A 20,539-nucleotide genomic window follows, 5' to 3' on the forward strand; every position below is an offset into this window, starting at 1 on the left:
TCGAGAACGTAATCACCTCGGCTGCTCTTCATGGGTGCGTAAGCGAGTAGTGACCTTGGTGGCGTAAGATGCGTCCTGACTCAGAGGCAGTTTTTTTCGCTCCAGTGTTAGTGACGCACACACGCTAGCGTTAAGCTCTCCAAGCGCGCCAGTCTAATGCCTCGCAAACCGCAAGGCTAGACAATGGGAAAGGTGTGAGCCTTTTTCTTTCCTCGTGCCCGGAACGTGCTAGAAGCAAGCGCGTGCAGGATGTGCCTGCTTGAGCATGATGAAGCGGTTTCCCTTTGTTTTTCGGTCCTCGCGAAAGCGGGAATTACGCGCAGGCGAGGTATTTACCGCGCCATCCACCGTTTTTCGAGGGCAGAAATGCGTATGATACCGACTGTATATTCCTGCCATTTCACCACGTGAAGGAATTCCTCTTTCGTGAAGGCCCGCCCCTGTCTGAGCCGTCTTTTATTAGAAATGCCGCCTAATCAAACAAAAAAAAACAGAGCCCTTCTATTACTGTGAAGACGGAAACAAGCGAAGCTGTGACTATGATGCGTCTGTTATATATAGCGAATATTTCTGTAGTGAATTTTTATATTATTTTTATTCACTATATTGAGCGAATAAAGAATCATTCACTCAAAGGTCCCGGTGCTTCTTTTGAGCGTGACACATATTATTACATCAACGCCGCCCAATGGCCGTCTCAAAATGAAGTCTCGTAGTACGTAAGAAACCCCGTTGTTAGCATGCCGTTCGTCGATACTTCGAGAAACACGTTTGTGAACACGCAATCCTATCCTCATCATCACGCTCCACACCACTCGCTCTCTGCAATACCCTTCTCCTCTAAGCTGAGTAGCGGTCAATAGTACATTCGACACATGGGAGCCACCATCTTGGGCTCTTAAACGAATATTTACTTATATTTGTATGTCGCGACGTGAAATTGACAAGGTCATGAAACGGTTGGCACTAAGCCAACCGTGTTCACGCGTATATGCGTCTACCATAGTACTGACCGTTTAGTTGTTAAGTATACAAAACGGCTAAGTTAACAGCTCAACATGCGGGCACCGACACCCATCCGTAAAATAGTCTATATGCCATTACCCTAAATCGACCCCTCTGCGTGTCCTCAGTGAGTTTTCCTCTTTATATCCATCTAGAGAATGACGACCCCTTAAGTCATCGATTGTGTAAGTATATACAGAACAATGGAAACACGAAGCGGCAATCTCGTGGGCGAGCATCACACGTATCGTTGCATGTCGATCACAACCTAGGATTATAGCGTGTTTTTCTACGTGGTTTCCGGTGTGTTAAACGACGCGTAGAGAAGTCCCCGAACAGCGAGAAGAGAAGAAGTCAAACACGCTGTGCTGGCTCATCGCCAATTCACCCCATCTCTCGGCGTTTGTTTCCGGTAGTCCGAGACGAGCGAAGCTGTACTCATTCACAGACTTGCACCAACCGCGAAGGTCCGCATCGCAAACATCCGTGAGCTGACTGGCCCTAAATTTGTGTCTAATAGTGTAACGTCACCTGCTTGCTCGATTCAGATAGTGTCTTAATACTCATCCAAGGGTAGCACGTGATTTTCATCCTTAAGGATATGTCAAGGGCAAGAACGCAGCCAGGATTTCCTTGAATACATAGAAACCACATTCTTGCCCATGATCGTATCTTTCAATGGAGCCCCATTTGAGCTTGACCATTTCCTGCTACTTTATCATAGAAACGCGTTCTTTTCGCATGTATCTCACTATATTAAGGCGAAAGCCTTAGATGCCTCATCAAACGCGACAATTGACCGTTGGCGTCGACCGGCGTCCCGCGGCGTAGGCGTCAACATAAGTGATGCGAAAGATTATGGTGTCGTCATATATCGCCAAAATTTGTTACGTCATGGTGACGTCATCACAGGACGTCGTCGCTTGGTCAATGGTGGGCCGATCACGGAGGCAACGCAAAACCAGGTTAGGTTAGAAAAGCTTGCAATGCCTCCGATCCCGGAGGCAGTGCCAAACCACGTTAGGTGCAGAAAGCTTTCGTAGGGGAGGAGTATCAATACATCTACTGAGAAGAAAAAGAAGTTGGCTATCGCCTTCGAGTCGTCCTAGGCGATTGCATAAGGGAGTCTGTGAGTTCTTTTTGCTGCATATTGCTGAGGTGTCGGTCACCTGTATTATACACTTCGCTCTCTCTCTCTCTCTCTCTCTCTCTCTCTCTCTGTCACTCACTACGTAAAAACGACGTCTCCTCACTTGTTGCGCATTTTATTACGCCTGTCCTATATATTTGGGCCCGGAGATCGTATTACAGCTCACGTAAGTGATTTATCTCGCTTAGCGATCGGGTCGCTTCTTTCTGTTACATTGCGATAAGTGATGCTCAACTTACATGCACGAGTGAAGAAACAGCAAGCAAACAAAACACGTGTACGTATATCCAAGCACTAGGCGTTCACTTGTGATTTTGGCTCTGCGACAAAAAGATAGTATTCAGTAAATATTGTCTGCGAAAACAACGCTTTCTTTGTCACCTACCATGGAAAGCGAGAGGTGAGCGATTCTCACATAATTCAGGGCTACTGCGCTAGTAAAACACGCACGAAAAAAGAACACACCAGGAGGGGCACTGTCCTCGTGTGTTCCTTTTCTCGCGTGTGTTTTAGTAGCGCTGTCTTTTTTTCTTTTTTTTTTGAGTTCGATTCATACCAACGAGCTCGCCTTCAAAGACCCTTAAGTGCTCATGCTTCATTGTTGCCGAGCTTTTTTTCTTGTTTAATTTTTGGTAATAATTGTCCGAACTTACGCTTTTCTTTAGTTCTTTGGGGTCATTACGTCATCGTTTCGTTATTCTTTTGCCTTGAGAACATGATGTGGGATTGTACTGCATTTTCTTTATTTTCTTATCATGTTCTACGGCCTAACTCTTTCTTGCCTGGTATGGTCAGTAAACTGTATTTTATTTGCAGCCGTGTGGCGCCCATTAAGCGTACGTACAAATACACGCCTGCGAAAGGTGTGTATTTGTACTCGGGCTTGTATGTGTAAGTTCAAGTCCAGAACAGAGACTCAGTCGCAATTCTGTATAAACGAGAAGACGTTCATAAGTGAGTCAAACCTGCCGGCTTCATGCAGATACTTTAGTGACGCACTGCGATGGTTATCATTTAAACCCATGTGCCACATAAACAACATCGAATAGCGCAAAAAGTGAACATTGCCTGTTCCTGTGTACACTTCGTTTCAGTATCCAATTTCTTTACAAGATATCGCTCTGTTCATAAGTAATTAAGTTCACACTTGGACAACACAGGAGAGGACCACATTTACTTAATACAAGTATTCCTAGGAACATTTCTGAGTTACGAAATCCCGTATGACTGAAGATATAACCGTATACTTTTTTTTTCTTTTTTCAATTGCGTTTTTTCTTATGAAGGTAACGTTACGTGTTCCCTTCCGGTGGTTACTTGCTCACTCCACATGCCGTAACGGTTACTCGTGTAACAGATTCAATCTGTGCTGCAATAATGCCCCTGAGCCCTCTACAGTTACAAATAGTTATTGAATTCACATAGTTATGGAAACAAGCGAGTAGATCAGACATCGTTGTCGCACTCTGTCATCCGAAGGGCCATGGATGAGACTGGAGGCTTGCCAGTCGGCTCAACGCCAGCGTATGAAGCAATACGCGCCAGGTCACGTGCGCTTGTATGTTTTGACCGTGATTTCATTGATTGCTTAAAGGAAAAAATTGTAATCACCTTGATACGTTCGTCAAAAAAAAAAAAAGGAAGCTCCGTCAAGAAAAGCGATCCCGGAGCGCCGCATGTCTTGCCATGGAGGCAAGACACGTGGCGCTCCGGCCTATTCCCCATGCACCGAAGCTCAATGATCGAGCGTTATTTCAGAGAATACCGCTGATACAACACCGCCGCCTTCGCAAAAGAAAAACATACTTTCTACCAACACGAGCTATCTCGGTCAACGCTTGACGACTGGCTTCCCGTAACTCCGCCATATTTGGCCAGGACAGGAAGCCACCGTGGTGCGCGTACTGCAGCGCACAGCTGCGCAAATAATGAACTCGCCGCTATTGTCTCCGACGACGGCCGGTCACGCCAGCGAAGATTGCGCTGTACAGTTACAGCAACGCGTTATGAAACCAAAGCCGCGTGACAGCTAAGTCCACCTGTGCCGGTGTGCGAACCTCCGCAGCAGCCTCCGCAATGTAGCTCATTTTATATAGAAAACGTGGACAACAAGGAGAAACAAGTGGCTCAATTTTAAAGATAAGCTGTAATTAGGGTTCCAACAGCGTTTTCGTTCAGCGGTGAAGTTTGATAGGCAGCGGTGTGCGCACTATCTGATATTTAAAAACTACATAATGGGGTTTTACTTGCAAAACCCTCAATTTTGTTATGAGACACGTCGTAGTGGAGGACATCAGATTAATTTTGAACACCTGTTTTTCTTCCAAGTACAGCTGAACCTATAGGTACACGGTTGTTTCTTGCATTGCGCCCTCCTTTGAAATCCGGCCGCAGCGGCCGGGAATTGAACCCGCACCCTCGAACCTAGCAGCGCTGCACATTATCCTCTAAGCTACCACCGCAGGTGATCTTGGCTATAAAGGTTATATAAGTTAACCACGGGTAATTAAGAGTAATGCCAACATGTTTCTTTCGCATACGCCGTTAAATCGTCCCGCCCTTTTTTTCTCTTTTTTTTTTAATGCCGGAGGCCATCTGTAGGCGTTTGTATTGCTGCGGAGGTAAAGGGATGATGATGACGTGCTCCAACGCACCCTGCATGGGGTCTGAGTCAGACCCACAGAATGTGAAACAGTTGTGGAGACTCGCTTATAAAGCAGCTTTACGGTCTTTAACGCATTAGTTGCTGAAGGTGATATGTAAGCCTGCCAAGTGCCAACGACATGGCGCCATGGCAGACAGCGGAGCCAGCAAACGACATCATAAATTGACTCTGCTTTTTTTTTTTAATTGAACCGCAGAAGCAGCGCCGAAGAGGGAAATGGAAGTGAGAGAAAACGCAAATTGTCCCGCCGTTCGGAGCCCACTCAAAAAGCCTCGACATGGCACACGTAAGGATTAGCTAAGGCGGTGGGTGTGACGTCACTTGGACCGCGACAACAGATGCCGGGCACGCTATCCACTGCGCCACGGTCACTTTTTTCTTTTATTTTATCTCTTTCTCTCTGTCCTCTTTCCGAACCCTATTTCCTCACCCCTGTGCAGGGTAGCAAACCGGTTATTACTACCAGGTTAACCTCCCTGCCTCTTCCTTTTCATCTATTTCCCCCTTGTTCATGTATGTGTTTATGCACGGCCGATCTATGACAGCTAAACAAATTAATTGTGGGACAGTCATTTGATCGAGCGGCCACTGTTTATGCAAAATAGTTTTAACGACAAGAAACATAAGCGGGCGGGTAATATAGGCGCGGTACTTTCAACTGGGTTATTTAAACAAAAATAAAAATTAGCCTTTCGCATTAATGTAACGGTCGGTACACATATTAACGACCTACTTAGAAGGCGGTTATGTCACTGAGCTTTGGAGGAAACTCGACACTGTTACGATCGTCTTTCGAGTCTTGGCGTCGTTCTGAGGGAAAGCTTCTCCAGCGCACCTGGACGAAGCTCAAGTGGCCTTGGAATTGTGTTCTTGGAATTGGCGTTTGTGATCGGCCTTCGAGCTCTGGATACGCCGTTGCTAACAGCGTTTCCAAGCAAACCATGGCGGCCCTTTTTTTTCTTTTTTAAAGAACCATGTAGTGGGAAGAGATGCAAGGATCTTTTACGAACGGCTTGCCTGATTCGAGCACTTGTAGGTGGAACATGCCCGAACCTATATACAGGGTGTTTCAAGAAATGTGTCCAACCTTATCAAAAAATCTGGAAAATGCGATATTTGATTGCTGCCTTCAGAATTGGCTTTTCTTTAATAGCAGGGATTTTAAGATGGTTAAAGGAATTATTTGGGACTCTAATTAAAAAAGTTAAATTAATTAACTTTTTAATTGGTGGAGTTAGGTGGTTGTGTCAAATGGGAGAATTGAAGTTCTTCATGCTAGAAACCCAACCCAACTTTAAGATTTCGAAAAAGTGGCATCTAGTAATAATTACGAAGTAATGAAATTCGACCAAATTCAATGGCGAAACCTAAACAGAAGCATGGACGAACGCAACTGCCATATTCTTCTGAGACGTCCAAAATAAGTGAATGACATTTTCTGTAGCGCTAGGCATCTTAAGATGGTTAGAGACATCACTTGAGACACTAATTAAGAAAGTTAAATTAATTAACTTTTTAATTAGTGGAGTTAGGTGACTGTGTCAAATTCGTGAATTGAAGTTCTTCGTGCCAGAAAGCCATCCCAGCAATGAGATTTCGAAAAAGCGGCCTCTAGCAATAATTACGAAGTAATGAAATTCAACCGAATTCGATGGCTTTCGCTGTTGAAAGCCGCTGCATTTCGTTGAATTTCATTACGCCACAACAATTACTAGAGGACACTTTCGAATTCTCAAAGCTCGGATGGGTTCCTCGCATGAAGAACTTCAATTCTCCCATTTGACACAATCATCTAACTCAGTTAATTAAAAAGTTAATTAATGTAACTTTCTTAATTACTGTCCTAAAGGATGTCGTTACCTACCTTAAGATTCATGCCGCTACAGAAAAGCAATTCTGAAAGCCCCGAGCAAATATCGCAATTTCCTGATTTTTTGAGAAGGTTGGACGCATTTCTTGAAACACCCTGTATAGTGATTGTTGGAGGAAGAATAAGGCACTTATTTCTGTCTCCCAGTTGGGGACACGTAGTTGCCTCGTCGCGGAAGTAGCATGTATTTGCAGAAATTTACGCAGAAAGAAGGACGAATAAGGAAACCATTTACTGATGACAAAACTGTGTCTGGCGTGGACAAGTGACGCCTGAACGGAGGCCGACAGGAGGACCAATGACCTCTTAGTAATCACTTGACCCACGTCCCCAAACAGAGCGCGACCTCGTATTCCGGGAACGACTGTAATACGGGGGGGAAGAAAAGTCCCCTTCTTCCGCCTGATGTTCTCTGGCGAAAAGGAAAGGGCAAGAGCACTTCCTGGTCATCGGGACACCTCCCGCAGATGCAGCACTGGGGAGGCCATAATGGACTTGCGCTGGGAAGTGGTTGTCTAATTGAGGAAATACATACAAAAAGAGGAAACGAATAGGAAAACTTGTACAGATGCCCGCAGTGTGATAGCTCGAGCAACTAACACCTGAACGGCGGTCGGGCGCCCACCGGTTTTTGTAAGAGGTTGTCCAGACCTGGAGATTAGCACGGCGCTTTCTTCTACAACCCTCGCGTGCGCACGACTCAGGGCCATTGTGGGTGTGGACGTTCATCTTGAGCATGTGTCCTCTCTAAGGAGGTTAAAAAAAGCAATTCTTTTTAAACCTCCTTGGTCCTCTCCTCCTTCCTCCTCTCGACAATACTGCATCCCGTTCCTTCGTAGATTGCAGAGATAAGCGTCTTTCCAAACCTCAATCCTGTTTTATAATAAAGCTGGGTCTATCGGAGAGGCATTTGGTTGTACATGCGTCAAATCAGAATATATATATATATATATATATATATATATATATATATATATACAATATTAATGAGAACTAACAGACAATAACGCCAAGGAAAGTACAGGGGGTGTTATCTGTAGTATTTAGAATATAAATGTGAAGAAAGTAAAGTGGACGAAAAGATGACTTGCCGCCGGCAGGGACCGAACCTGCGACCTTCGAATAACGCGTCCGATGCTCTACCACTGAGCTACGGCGGCGGTCATCCTCCCGTCCACTTTCTGGGGTATATATGTTGATTTAAACCTAGGAGTGTTAGTCAGCGCCAATCGCAGCCATGGCGGCGAGTGTGGAACACTTTTTTTGCCTGTTGGCGTCACGTAGCACGTGATCTTTTTACGAGCTGGCAGCTGACCAATAATCCCTCGCATAGTACCTGAAGGCATTAAGTCTGCCAGGACGAGACCCTCGCTATGAATGAAGGAAAGCAGATGATTTTTCAAGGGCTCGTTTTATCTTTGTTAGACACAATATTAATGAGAACTAACAGACAATAACGCCAAGGAAAGTACAGGGGGTGTTATCTGTAGTATTTAGAATATAAATGTGAAGAAAGTAAAGTGGACGAAAAGATGACTTGCCGCCGGCAGGGACCGAACCTGCGACCTTCGAATAACGCGTCCGATGCTCTACCACTGAGCTACAGCGGCGGTCATCCTCCCGTCCACTTTCTGGGTATATATGTTGATTTAAACCTAGGAGTGTTAGTCAGCGCCAATCGCAGCCATGGCGGCGAGTGTGGAACACTTTTTTTGCCTGTTGGCGTCACGTAGCACGTGATCTTTTTACGAGCTGGCAGCTGACCAATAATCCCTCGCATAGTACCTGAAGGCATTAAGTCTGCCAGGACGAGACCCTCGCTATGAATGAAGGAAAGCAGATGATTTTTCAAGGGCTCGTTTTATCTTTGTTAGACACAATATTAATGAGAACTAACAGACAATAACGCCAAGGAAAGTACAGGGGGTGTTATCTGTAGTATTTAGAATATAAATGTGAAGAAAGTAAAGTGGACGAAAAGATGACTTGCCGCCGGCAGGGACCGAACCTGCGACCTTCGAATAACGCGTCCGATGCTCTACCACTGAGCTACGGCGGCGGTCATCCTCCCGTCCACTTTCTGGGGTATATATGTTGATTTAAACCTAGGAGTGTTAGTCAGCGCCAATCGCAGCCATGGCGGCGAGTGTGGAACACTTTTTTTGCCTGTTGGCGTCACGTAGCACGTGATCTTTTTACGAGCTGGCAGCTGACCAATAATCCCTCGCATAGTACCTGAAGGCATTAAGTCTGCCAGGACGAGACCCTCGCTATGAATGAAGGAAAGCAGATGATTTTCAAGGGCTCGTTTTATCTTTGTTAGACACAATATTAATGAGAACTAACAGACAATAACGCCAAGGAAAGTACAGGGGGTGTTATCTGTAGTATTTAGAATATAAATGTGAAGAAAGTAAAGTGGACGAAAAGATGACTTGCCGCCGGCAGGGACCGAACCTGCGACCTTCGAATAACGCGTCCGATGCTCTACCACTGAGCTACGGCGGCGGTCATCCTCCCGTCCACTTTCTGGGGTATATATGTTGATTTAAACCTAGGAGTGTTAGTCAGCGCCAATCGCTGACTAACACTCCGAGCCCTTGAAAAATCATCTGCTTTCCTTCATTCATAGCGAGGGTCTCGTCCTGGCAGACTTAATGCCTTCAGGTACTATGCGAGGGATTATTGGTCAGCTGCCAGCTCGTAAAAAGATCACGTGCTACGTGACGCCAACAGGCAAAAAAAGTGTTCCACACTCGCCGCCATGGCTGCGATTGGCGCTGACTAACACTCCTAGTTTAAATCAACATATATACCCCAGAAAGTGGACGGGAGGATGACCGCCGCCGTAGCTCAGTGGTAGAGCATCGGACGCGTTATTCGAAGGTCGCAGGTTCGGTCCCTGCCGGCGGCAAGTCATCTTTTCGTCCACTTACTTTCTTCACATTTATATTCTAAATACTACAGATAACACCCCCTGTACTTTCCTTGGCGTTATTGTCTGTTAGTTCTCATTAATATTGTGTCTAACAAAGATAAAACGAGCCCTTGAAAAATCATCTGCTTTCCTTCATTCATAGCGAGGGTCTCGTCCTGGCAGACTTAATGCCTTCAGGTACTATGCGAGGGATTATTGGTCAGCTGCCAGCTCGTAAAAAGATCACGTGCTACGTGACGCCAACAGGCAAAAAAAGTGTTCCACACTCGCCGCCATGGCTGCGATTGGCGCTGACTAACACTCCTAGGTTTAAATCAACATATATACCCCAGAAAGTGGACGGGAGGATGACCGCCGCCGTAGCTCAGTGGTAGAGCATCGGACGCGTTATTCGAAGGTCGCAGGTTCGGTCCCTGCCGGCGGCAAGTCATCTTTTCGTCCACTTTACTTTCTTCACATTTATATTCTAAATACTACAGATAACACCCCCTGTACTTTCCTTGGCGTTATTGTCTGTTAGTTCTCATTAATATTGTGTCTAACAAAGATAAAACGAGCCCTTGAAAAATCATCTGCTTTCCTTCATTCATAGCGAGGGTCTCGTCCTGGCAGACTTAATGCCTTCAGGTACTATGCGAGGGATTATTGGTCAGCTGCCAGCTCGTAAAAAGATCACGTGCTACGTGACGCCAACAGGCAAAAAAAGTGTTCCACACTCGCCGCCATGGCTGCGATTGGCGCTGACTAACACTCCTAGGTTTAAATCAACATATATACCCCAGAAAGTGGACGGGAGGATGACCGCCGCTGTAGCTCAGTGGTAGAGCATCGGACGCGTTATTCGAAGGTCGCAGGTTCGGTCCCTGCCGGCGGCAAGTCATCTTTTCGTCCACTTTACTTTCTTCACATTTATATTCTAAATACTACAGATAACACCCCCTGTACTTTCCTTGGCGTTATTGTCTGTTAGTTCTCATTAATATTGTGTCTAACAAAGATAAAACGAGCCCTTGAAAAATCATCTGCTTTCCTTCATTCATAGCGAGGGTCTCGTCCTGGCAGACTTAATGCCTTCAGGTACTATGCGAGGGATTATTGGTCAGCTGCCAGCTCGTAAAAAGATCACGTGCTACGTGACGCCAACAGGCAAAAAAAGTGTTCCACACTCGCCGCCATGGCTGCGATTGGCGCTGACTAACACTCCTAGGTTTAAATCAACATATATACCCCAGAAAGTGGACGGGAGGATGACCGCCGCCGTAGCTCAGTGGTAGAGCATCGGACGCGTTATTCGAAGGTCGCAGGTTCGGTCCCTGCCGGCGGCAAGTCATCTTTTCGTCCACTTTACTTTCTTCACATTTATATTCTAAATACTACAGATAACACCCCCTGTACTTTCCTTGGCGTTATTGTCTGTTAGTTCTCATTAATATTGTGTCTAACAAAGATAAAACGAGCCCTTGAAAAATCATCTGCTTTCCTTCATTCATAGCGAGGGTCTCGTCCTGGCAGACTTAATGCCTTCAGGTACTATGCGAGGGATTATTGGTCAGCTGCCAGCTCGTAAAAAGATCACGTGCTACGTGACGCCAACAGGCAAAAAAAGTGTTCCACACTCGCCGCCATGGCTGCGATTGGCGCTGACTAACACTCCTAGGTTTAAATCAACATATATACCCCAGAAAGTGGACGGGAGGATGACCGCCGCCGTAGCTCAGTGGTAGAGCATCGGACGCGTTATTCGAAGGTCGCAGGTTCGGTCCCTGCCGGCGGCAAGTCATCTTTTCGTCCACTTTACTTTCTTCACATTTATATTCTAAATACTACAGATAACACCCCCTGTACTTTCCTTGGCGTTATTGTCTGTTAGTTCTCATTAATATTGTGTCTAACAAAGATAAAACGAGCCCTTGAAAAATCATCTGCTTTCCTTCATTCATAGCGAGGGTCTCGTCCTGGCAGACTTAATGCCTTCAGGTACTATGCGAGGGATTATTGGTCAGCTGCCAGCTCGTAAAAAGATCACGTGCTACGTGACGCCAACAGGCAAAAAAGTGTTCCACACTCGCCGCCATGGCTGCGATTGGCGCTGACTAACACTCCTAGGTTTAAATCAACATATATACCCCAGAAAGTGGACGGGAGGATGACCGCCGCCGTAGCTCAGTGGTAGAGCATCGGACGCGTTATTCGAAGGTCGCAGGTTCGGTCCCTGCCGGCGGCAAGTCATCTTTTCGTCCACTTTACTTTCTTCACATTATATTCTAAATACTACAGATAACACCCCCTGTACTTTCCTTGGCGTTATTGTCTGTTAGTTCTCATTAATATTGTGTCTAACAAAGATAAAACGAGCCCTTGAAAAATCATCTGCTTTCCTTCATTCATAGCGAGGGTCTCGTCCTGGCAGACTTAATGCCTTCAGGTACTATGCGAGGGATTATTGGTCAGCTGCCAGCTCTTAAAAAGATCACGTGCTACGTGACGCCAACAGGCAAAAAAGTGTTCCACACTCGCCGCCATGGCTGCGATTGGCGCTGACTAACACTCCTAGGTTTAAATCAACATATATACCCCAGAAAGTGGACGGGAGGATGACCGCCGCCGTAGCTCAGTGGTAGAGCATCGGACGCGTTATTCGAAGGTCGCAGGTTCGGTCCCTGCCGGCGGCAAGTCATCTTTTCGTCCACTTTACTTTCTTCACATTTATATTCTAAATACTACAGATAACACCCCCTGTACTTTCCTTGGCGTTATTGTCTGTTAGTTCTCATTAATATTGTGTCTAACAAAGATAAAACGAGCCCTTGAAAAATCATCTGCTTTCCTTCATATATATATATATATATATATATATATATATATATATATATATATATATATATAATATATATATATATATATTCTGATTTGACGCATGTACAACCAAATGCCTCCTTCCTAATCACAAGTTCCTACTCATTGCGGCTGTAATGCAGTTGCCAGAGCTCGTGAACGAGCTCCAGTAACATTCCACGAAGAATACAATGCCGGCATGTGTGTTTACAAACTGAATAAAAGCAATGTTTAAAGAGCTTTTAATATTATCTGAGGTTTTTACGTGTCAAAACATATCATCATATCCTGCTTTTGGCACGTGCAACCCCCAGAAAATAACTAATCACCCCATTTCCCGCGATATCTTTCCGCAAGCACTATATATATGCGAAGTGGCCATCTCCGCGGCCGTGGTCGCTGTTATCGTCCCTTTATCGCACCGATCGATATCAAGTGGGGCCGATAACAATAAGAGATGATTAACTCAGAAATCAGCTAATCTTATCGTTTACTGTAAAACAATTCGATGACCCGCTGGTCATAGAGCGCTTCCCTCCCAAAAACGAATTCGCGGGCAACAGTCAGCGTTTTGACGACATTGCGCCGTATGCCATGGGGACGTGGAATACTATCGCGAGCATAAATTTTAATTACACGCAAAATAAACTAATATGGACAAAACTAAACGACGGAGACCTCGGCAAAATCGACTCAGATACCCCAGCAAAACCACACGAGGACATATGTTTTTTTTTCCTTGATTCGAGAATCACACATCCGGATCTTTCATGCTTCCGTCGTTATCTCCCCAGTTCTGCAAGCCATCAAACCAAAGTGACGTGGCTACGCTATCTTCAGAAGCGATTTCGTAGGAAATGGCCCGCCGTGGAGGATAGATACATTGTGTTCTGCTTGCCGTGAGCGAAGTCTAGCGTTAGATCTGTGGCGTTAGTGACGACATGCTATCGAGGTAGCGAGGGAAGAAAACATGAGAGAGAGGACAGGACTGGAGACGCTTCAGCGCCGAGCTGCTGGGAGGGTACGATAAGTAAGCCTAAATTTTTAAAGTTTAACGGGTAGCCGTCCATATATCACTTGTCCAATTGATTTTAAGCTTACAGCTAAAGGAAATATCGCGAAACCTTGTGAACTATGAAAACAACAACAAAGGGTAACGGTCTGCGACAAAGGATAACTCGCGCACCGATAACTCCCTGACAGCATTGCGCATGTGCAAAAGGTGCAGCCGTGCTTTCGCACAAGTCATCTCACCCGACACCACCACGGTGGTCTAGTGGTTATGCTGCTCGACTGTTGACCCGCAGTTGAGGGATCGAATCCCGGCCGCGGCGGCCGCATTTCGATGGAGGCGAAAATGCTAGAGGCCTGTGTGACTTGGCTCGCATTAAAGAAACCCAGATGGTCCACATTTCGGGAGCCCTCCACTACGGCCTTTTTCATAACCCTATCGTTGTTTTGGGACGTTAAACCCCACATTTATTATTATTCCAATAAATAATCGGTGGGCAGTCAGCACGCGTCCACGTGTTCTCTTTCCTTCATCCCGTGTTTGCGCTGTTAATTCCTTCACCCACATATTAATCCCACATGATAACTCGCATAACGATAACTGCCGGACAGTATCGTGCATGTACAAAAGGTGCAGCCGTGCTTTCACTTCTAAGGTCACTCACCCGATCAAGTGCGGCTTGCTGCGCGGCCGAGAGATCACCGACGTAGCCGCTCATGGCTGCTCGCTCGACTCGCGGCCTGCTGCCACGCGCACTCCCCGTCCGAGAAGTGACACCGCCACCGGCACCCGGCGATTCCGGGCGGTGTTGACGGCCTTCGAAGCGCGCTAGCTCTGAGCCAGTGAGCGCGGAACCGCGTACACGCGAATCGCGTACACCCGAGTCGCTGCTCCTGCTGCTTCGAGCCAAGGTCGGGGGGGGGGGGGGGGGAACCGCTTGCCACTCGCGCTTTCCCGACTACCCTCCTTCGTACGCTTGTTTTCTCTTCTCCTTCGTCGAGCGCGCTATTGTTTCGCGCCTTTTCTGCGACGCCGCAAGAACGCGACGCCGATTTACGGAACCGGGAAACTAGAAGACTCAGACCACCACTGTTGTTACAACTTACAAAAGCCGTTATGCTATTTCGGCAGTAAAGAGAGCTAGGAAGAAGTGAAGATTATTAAGCGGAGTATAGCTTCAATTGACTGCCCTGTACTTAGGAAGGGCAAAGGATGTACGAAGGAATGCCAGAGGAGATTATAGTGTATGACGACACTTCAAGGTCGTTGTGACTATGGCAATGTCCAACTCATAAACCAAAAACGTTATCAACGCGCAGTCACAATGTATCGTTCAGTCCGGTTTCTGTAGGGAACAGGGCAGGCGCCAGGATTTTTTCACGCTGAGGTGTGTGTGTGGGGGGAGGGGGGGGGGGTGAGGGGTGCAGGCAAAACATTGGGGGATTGCACGCCGCCTCTGGTAAGAAACTGCAGCCCCGCTTTTGTAGCCGCTGGTGTTGAAGTCTGCCTAGGCCAAAAGAATCTGCAGAAAACTGAGACTCAAGACACGAACAACCGACATCGTGTGCGCAGCGTGTTAGTTGTCGCGCGTGTGTGCGCGGGTATGAGTGAGCAGCACGCATATATGTAACGTGCATAGTGGTATTCTTGGTGGTGTTGCTGCAGATGGGGTTAGCCTGGCATACAGAACATGCTGAGCATCCCATGCGTTGATATCGGGGGTTTATCACTAGGCGTTAATCAGTCTCGTGTTTTGCAGGAAGGCAATCAGTCGTTGAAACTCTGTTCCTGATTGCCGCGGTTCCTTCTTTCGAAGAGGAGTGGACGGGAAGGAGGGTACACGAAGTCTTCGAATGTCTATAGAGTGTAAGGCGTAGGCATTGTTTCCGCAGGGCACGTGCTTTCGCGTGCCTCTGCACTATCAAACATTCCGTGCATTATTTTGCGTGTATGTCTCCGTAAGGCTCAGTAAAGCGTAGGAGCACGCAACACAGCTACTGTATCAAACCGCATTTAAGCATCCGCTTTGTCCCAGGTATTGGTATTGGTTCGTTTGCTGCTGTTGTTGTTCTTGACTTTATTGTTCTTGTTTCCTGAAGCGATTGTCGGAAGGCAGTGAAGGAAGGGGTTTATCACCCGATTTCACGCTAAAACAGGTATTCTCTTTCCTCTCCCCCTCACCCCTTTCTTAAATTTCTCGCATGCTAGTAAAATTAGAAAAAAAATAGCAAAAGTGGGTCATCCGACAGTAGTATCCCAGTTTCAACGCTCTGCTATGCTCTTTGATTGCGGTATTTATTTATTTACTAAGTACGGAGCACTTTAGGGGCCCGGGCTGTCGTATGCTGTCGTACGCTGTCGTCTTCTCATGTAGCCTGGCGTAACGCAGGCAAAACCACGTATAGCATAGCCACCTGTAGCATACTGAGCGCGCACTCTAGCGCCAAGAAGTCTTCTTCCTCTTGTTCTTCGAGCGCCCTGATGATGATACTGTTGAGTGCGGAGCACTTTAGGGGCCCGGGCTGTCGTACGCTGTCGTCGCTTGGCGTAACGCCGGCAAAACCACGTATAAAAAGAGAAATAAAAGAGGAAGTAAATGAGAAATAGAAATAGAGAGAAAGAAAGAAAAAATACGAAGAAAATGAGGAACGAATAGAAATAAAGAGAGAAAGAAAGACAGAAAAAAACGGAAAAAGAGAAAAAGAAAGAGAGGAGGAAAGAAAGAAGGCTGCCCGGCTCTGCACTTCCTTAAGGCTTGGCACCACTAGGGCGAAGCTGCTTTTATTTATTTATTTATTTATTTATTTATTTATTTATTTATTTATTTATTTATTTGCGCTATGGATAGAGAGGCGCGTCGACAATAACGTGCCGCTCTACCAATGACATCATATGTGGCGTTTCTGCTAAGGTCACGTGGCTCTTCTGCATGTGACGGCGATTGCAAGTTCCACTCATCATCATCATCATCATCATCATCATCATCATCATCATCATCAGCCTGACTGCGCCCATTGCAGGGCAAAGGCCTCTCCCGTGTGCCGCTAATCAACCCGGTCCTGTGCTTAGTGCGGCCACTTCATACCCACCACTGCGATCTTTAGGATACGGAAGCACGCGTTTCAGCCCTCCAGATCGGCTCGGTTTAACTGTTCGCGATTGGCTCAGACGCTGAGCACGTCAGAGGTCCTGTTCGATTCGCGCCCGCTAATCGCAGAGGTGTGCTCTAAGAAATAAACAAAGAAGTCCTTCTGGCTCTTTTTTTTTTCATAATCTTTACCAGCCACGCAAACGACTCTTTTTAAAGAGACCCGTGAACTCCATTTGGAGATCATTGTACTCACGTTGGAGAGTCATGGAATCCAAAAGAGAGTAAACGTGTCTCTTTAAAGGGAGTCATATACGTAAGAAATCAGTACTCAGCGAAAAGAGTGACGCATACCCTTTTTTTTTCCTATATTGTGCAGAATCAGCTCTCGTTTAACGAGAATCAGAGCGGCTCATAAACGAGATCAGACGATTAAAATATGTTGCAGAATTTCTGATCTCGTGTCTTGCCTTTTAAGCGTTAAATTTTACGTACGACCGACAACTACAGCATCCGATCTAATCTCACTGCAAATTGCCTCACATTTTTGTTTGAGTGCCAACAAGAAGCAAATGAAGAGGGCAGACTTTTGGGCTAGTTGGTTTGGTACATTCAATGGAGCCATGGCGCTGGAAACACAAAGACCAAAGAAGAGCGTAGGACGTGCGCTTTTAGCGCACGTCCCTGCACGTTTCTTCCTTGGTCCCTGTATTTCCACCTCTGTGGCTCCACTGAATGTACCAAAGGTTCATACGTTTCGGTAGTCACACTCGGACTCCCTTTGGTTACCATCTGCACATTCTTTTAAAAGTGTGTTGTTGTCGTCGTCATTGTCTCCACCATGTTGTGTGTATAATCTGCCTAGTTCTTTTATTTGTTTTTTTTTCTTTCTTTCCTCTAGTTTTAATCCTGCGTAGTCTCTCTCCCTTTCCCCCCCTGTAGAATGAAGAACAAAACCGTTCACCTTTCGCCTGAAGGACGTGCAAACGTCAACAAGTGAAACGCTGTAAGGGAGAAAGGTGTTTCACTTTCAGGCTCAACTGCGCGTTTCCTTCTCTTTGGCGAGCAACGCACTGTAGCATCGGTAAACACACTGGAGGAAAGAAACTCACGCAGGCGCACACTGTTTTACGCATCAAAGAAACGCGTTAGCGCCAACTGCAAGGACACGAGGAGTATAATGCGCGGCGGCACCTATAATCACCCAGCAGTTCCACGCAGTGCCTTCGGTCTACACACCTGTGTTCACAAAGGAAACTGAACTCCCCGCGCTCTCTTGTCGATTAACCGTCGTAAATCGCGCACGCAGTTGCCCACGCTACACACTCCGCGTACAGTCGGAATCACACTTGTCCACAGCGGCCAGTCGGCCGCTTCAGCCGCCATTTTTTTTTTCAAAAATATCCAGACCGACGCCTTAACGATATCAAAGAGTCACAACGCGTGCTAGTTCTTTGGGCTATAATTTAAAAATGAGCGGAAGCTTGTAGCTAACTGGAGATAGCAGCTGCGGGTGGTGCCAGCGTTCGCAGCAGCCACGCGCTCGACCGCTCTAGACAGGTGTGATTCCGACTGTACTAGGCTACGCTTTGATCAGTGTACGCCAGCGTCACCGTTTCGGTTATTCTTGATATCCGAGATTGGTTTCCAAGCAATCCAGTAATGCCGAAATGCGGGAAGAAATTGGGCAAACAGTTAAGTATTCCTCGCCGGTGTCCACGCTGCGACTGCTTTTCAGTTGTCATTGAACGAGCTCTGCGCCACAAGTTACGCATTTTGTTCTTATTGTAGGTTCGCTTACTATGCGATTTGATGGTGATGTAGCGCCAGCGAAAGAAGAGAAATCAAAGCGTTCGATATTTTAATTTCCTCCCGAAATCGGTTCCTGCGCCGACTGCAGCGTCGTACATAATCTATTTACGGCAGCGGATGTTACGCAAAAGGAAGTACCTTAATGTAGATGTTGGTTGGTTGGGAATGACATGGTATAACGCGCATGCTTGCCACGTACTTACCTTCACGACATTAAAAATGGCATATCCGGGAGCCCTTGCTCAGACTGTCTGGCCTTTGCAATGACCATGAGGCTGAAAACAGCGCGTGGAGTCGAGGTCATTGTCTTTTCGGAGTCCCATACGTGTGTCCCACGGGCACTTCTGATCGCGATTAAGCCCCGATCGCGAATGGCTTCGTTCCGCATATTGCGCAAACGAGCCAATCGCGATCTAGAAACTCGATCCCATCCGGTTCGATCCGCGCGGCACCTATTTTATTGCACCTTCATCACGGTGGCCGGGTTTACATACATTTCCGTAAGGCATGTGTCCTTGAAAAAAAGAAACGCTGTCCTTCTGTATTTATTTTTGTTCTTTCTCTTGCTGTCCACCAGGGTGTTCTGCTACTGGTCTGGCTCCCACTATTTTTAATAGCCAAGGCAAATATTACAGCACCAACAGACGTCATTCAGAGAAAATGAACAGCCCACTTTCGGAACATAAGAACCAATCGCAAAATAAAACGTTTATTGATATGGCCTTCAGTGTAGGAACTAGTGCATTGTCCCAATTTTCTTTGAATTTATTGCGCCTGGAGAACTTATCCGCCCCTGTAGCACTGAACCCCCCCCCCCCCCCTCAGCGTAGCCAAGGGGGGGGGGGGGGTTCAACCCCCCCCCCTCGAAATTTTTCAATTTTGCTTGCGTATATATACACGCACACATACAAACGCACGCACGAACATACATAAAGTATGGTTGAACCCCCCCTCCCCGAAAAAAATTTCTGGCTACGCCCCTGCTGTAGCTAACAAGTACACACTGAAATAAATGCTGCTCGTAGCGGCTATACGTCTTAAAATACCGTCAGGAAACCGCACATTCTCAACTATGAAAACAGGAGTGTCTCATACGCCCAGCACCCTCCCCCCTTCTCCCTGATCTGCTTGTGGTGAGTTATGAGGTAAAAAAATTCATGAATGTACAATGGTCTATTTATGATTGGTTTGTTATAATGTGTTATAATGTTGTACCACATTCAGCGTCCTTAACTTTTGCTCGTAGCAAACATTTTTTGTACGAGCAACTCAAGTTTTAAATACTACAGCATGGAGATCGGCCTTTGGACTGGGAAGACGTAACGTATTGCATTGACTGTGTGGTAAAAAAGAGAAGAATCTGAAGTGTGCTTGCGAGAGATACTTGGCTTCAAAGTTTAGTAACAGCCAGGGGCGTTGCCAGATATTTATTGCGGGGGGAGAGGGGGTCCAAACCTTCCCCCTTTTTTTCTCATGTATATTCGTGCGTGTGTTTGTATTTTTAGGCGTGCGTGCATATATACAAATACAAAATGTAAAAATATCGGGCTACGCTAATGGTAACAGCCCTCAAGGAAAAAACAATGTTTAATTTCTCATTGTATGCTTATGTTATGTTATGTGAAACGAAGATTTCGGGCATACAGTAATGGTGAGCACATCGAGAATTGAGTCTTTTGTAAAGACGACTTCATTACAAACAACTCAATCGCATCCCCATTTTGATTTCTCACTTTCTCGCGGTTGTCTTTCGTGACAGATTCAGCTGCTCACTGGAATGGTTATTTGTCGTAAGAAAAATTAGACATACTAACACGTGAATGCTGAATTTCGAATATTATAAACAAAAACGTCAGTGCCGATATGGCGGTAGGTGCGACAAAAATGCGTTACGTTGCCCTCGATTACCTCTCATCACCTTCGACTGCCTTGACCCCTAACGCTGGCCAACACTGTTGGTACTGTGCGTGTAAACGCGGTAGGCTTCACGTACACTCATACGCTTTTTGTTTTACTTTGAAACTCCCATGCGATAAACGCGGAGAAAATGCGTTAGCGTCCCTCTGACTTACCCCTAATTACCTTCAATTATATCGGTAGCTAACGCTAAGCAACAGTGTGAGTATATACAGACTTTGTTGTGCATTGCGTGAGACTTTGCTGG

General features: G+C 46.3%; 1 protein-coding gene across 1 annotated transcript in view; it reads right to left on the reverse strand.

Moving 5' to 3' along the window:
- The window catches only part of LOC119397613 (uncharacterized), a 124,568-nt gene extending 110,204 nt beyond the window's left edge, over nucleotides 1-14,364 (reverse strand). Inside the window, exon 1 of the mRNA XM_049416613.1 lies at nucleotides 14,140-14,364. Coding sequence (XP_049272570.1) covers nucleotides 14,140-14,193 — 54 coding nt within the window. The 5' untranslated portion in view covers nucleotides 14,194-14,364. The remainder of the gene's footprint in view (nucleotides 1-14,139) is intronic.
- Between the last annotated feature and the right edge of the window lie 6,175 nt (nucleotides 14,365-20,539).

The sequence above is a fragment of the Rhipicephalus sanguineus genome, chromosome 6 (genome assembly GCF_013339695.2).
Source record: "Rhipicephalus sanguineus isolate Rsan-2018 chromosome 6, BIME_Rsan_1.4, whole genome shotgun sequence".
Taxonomy (NCBI): Eukaryota; Metazoa; Arthropoda; class Arachnida; order Ixodida; family Ixodidae; genus Rhipicephalus; species Rhipicephalus sanguineus.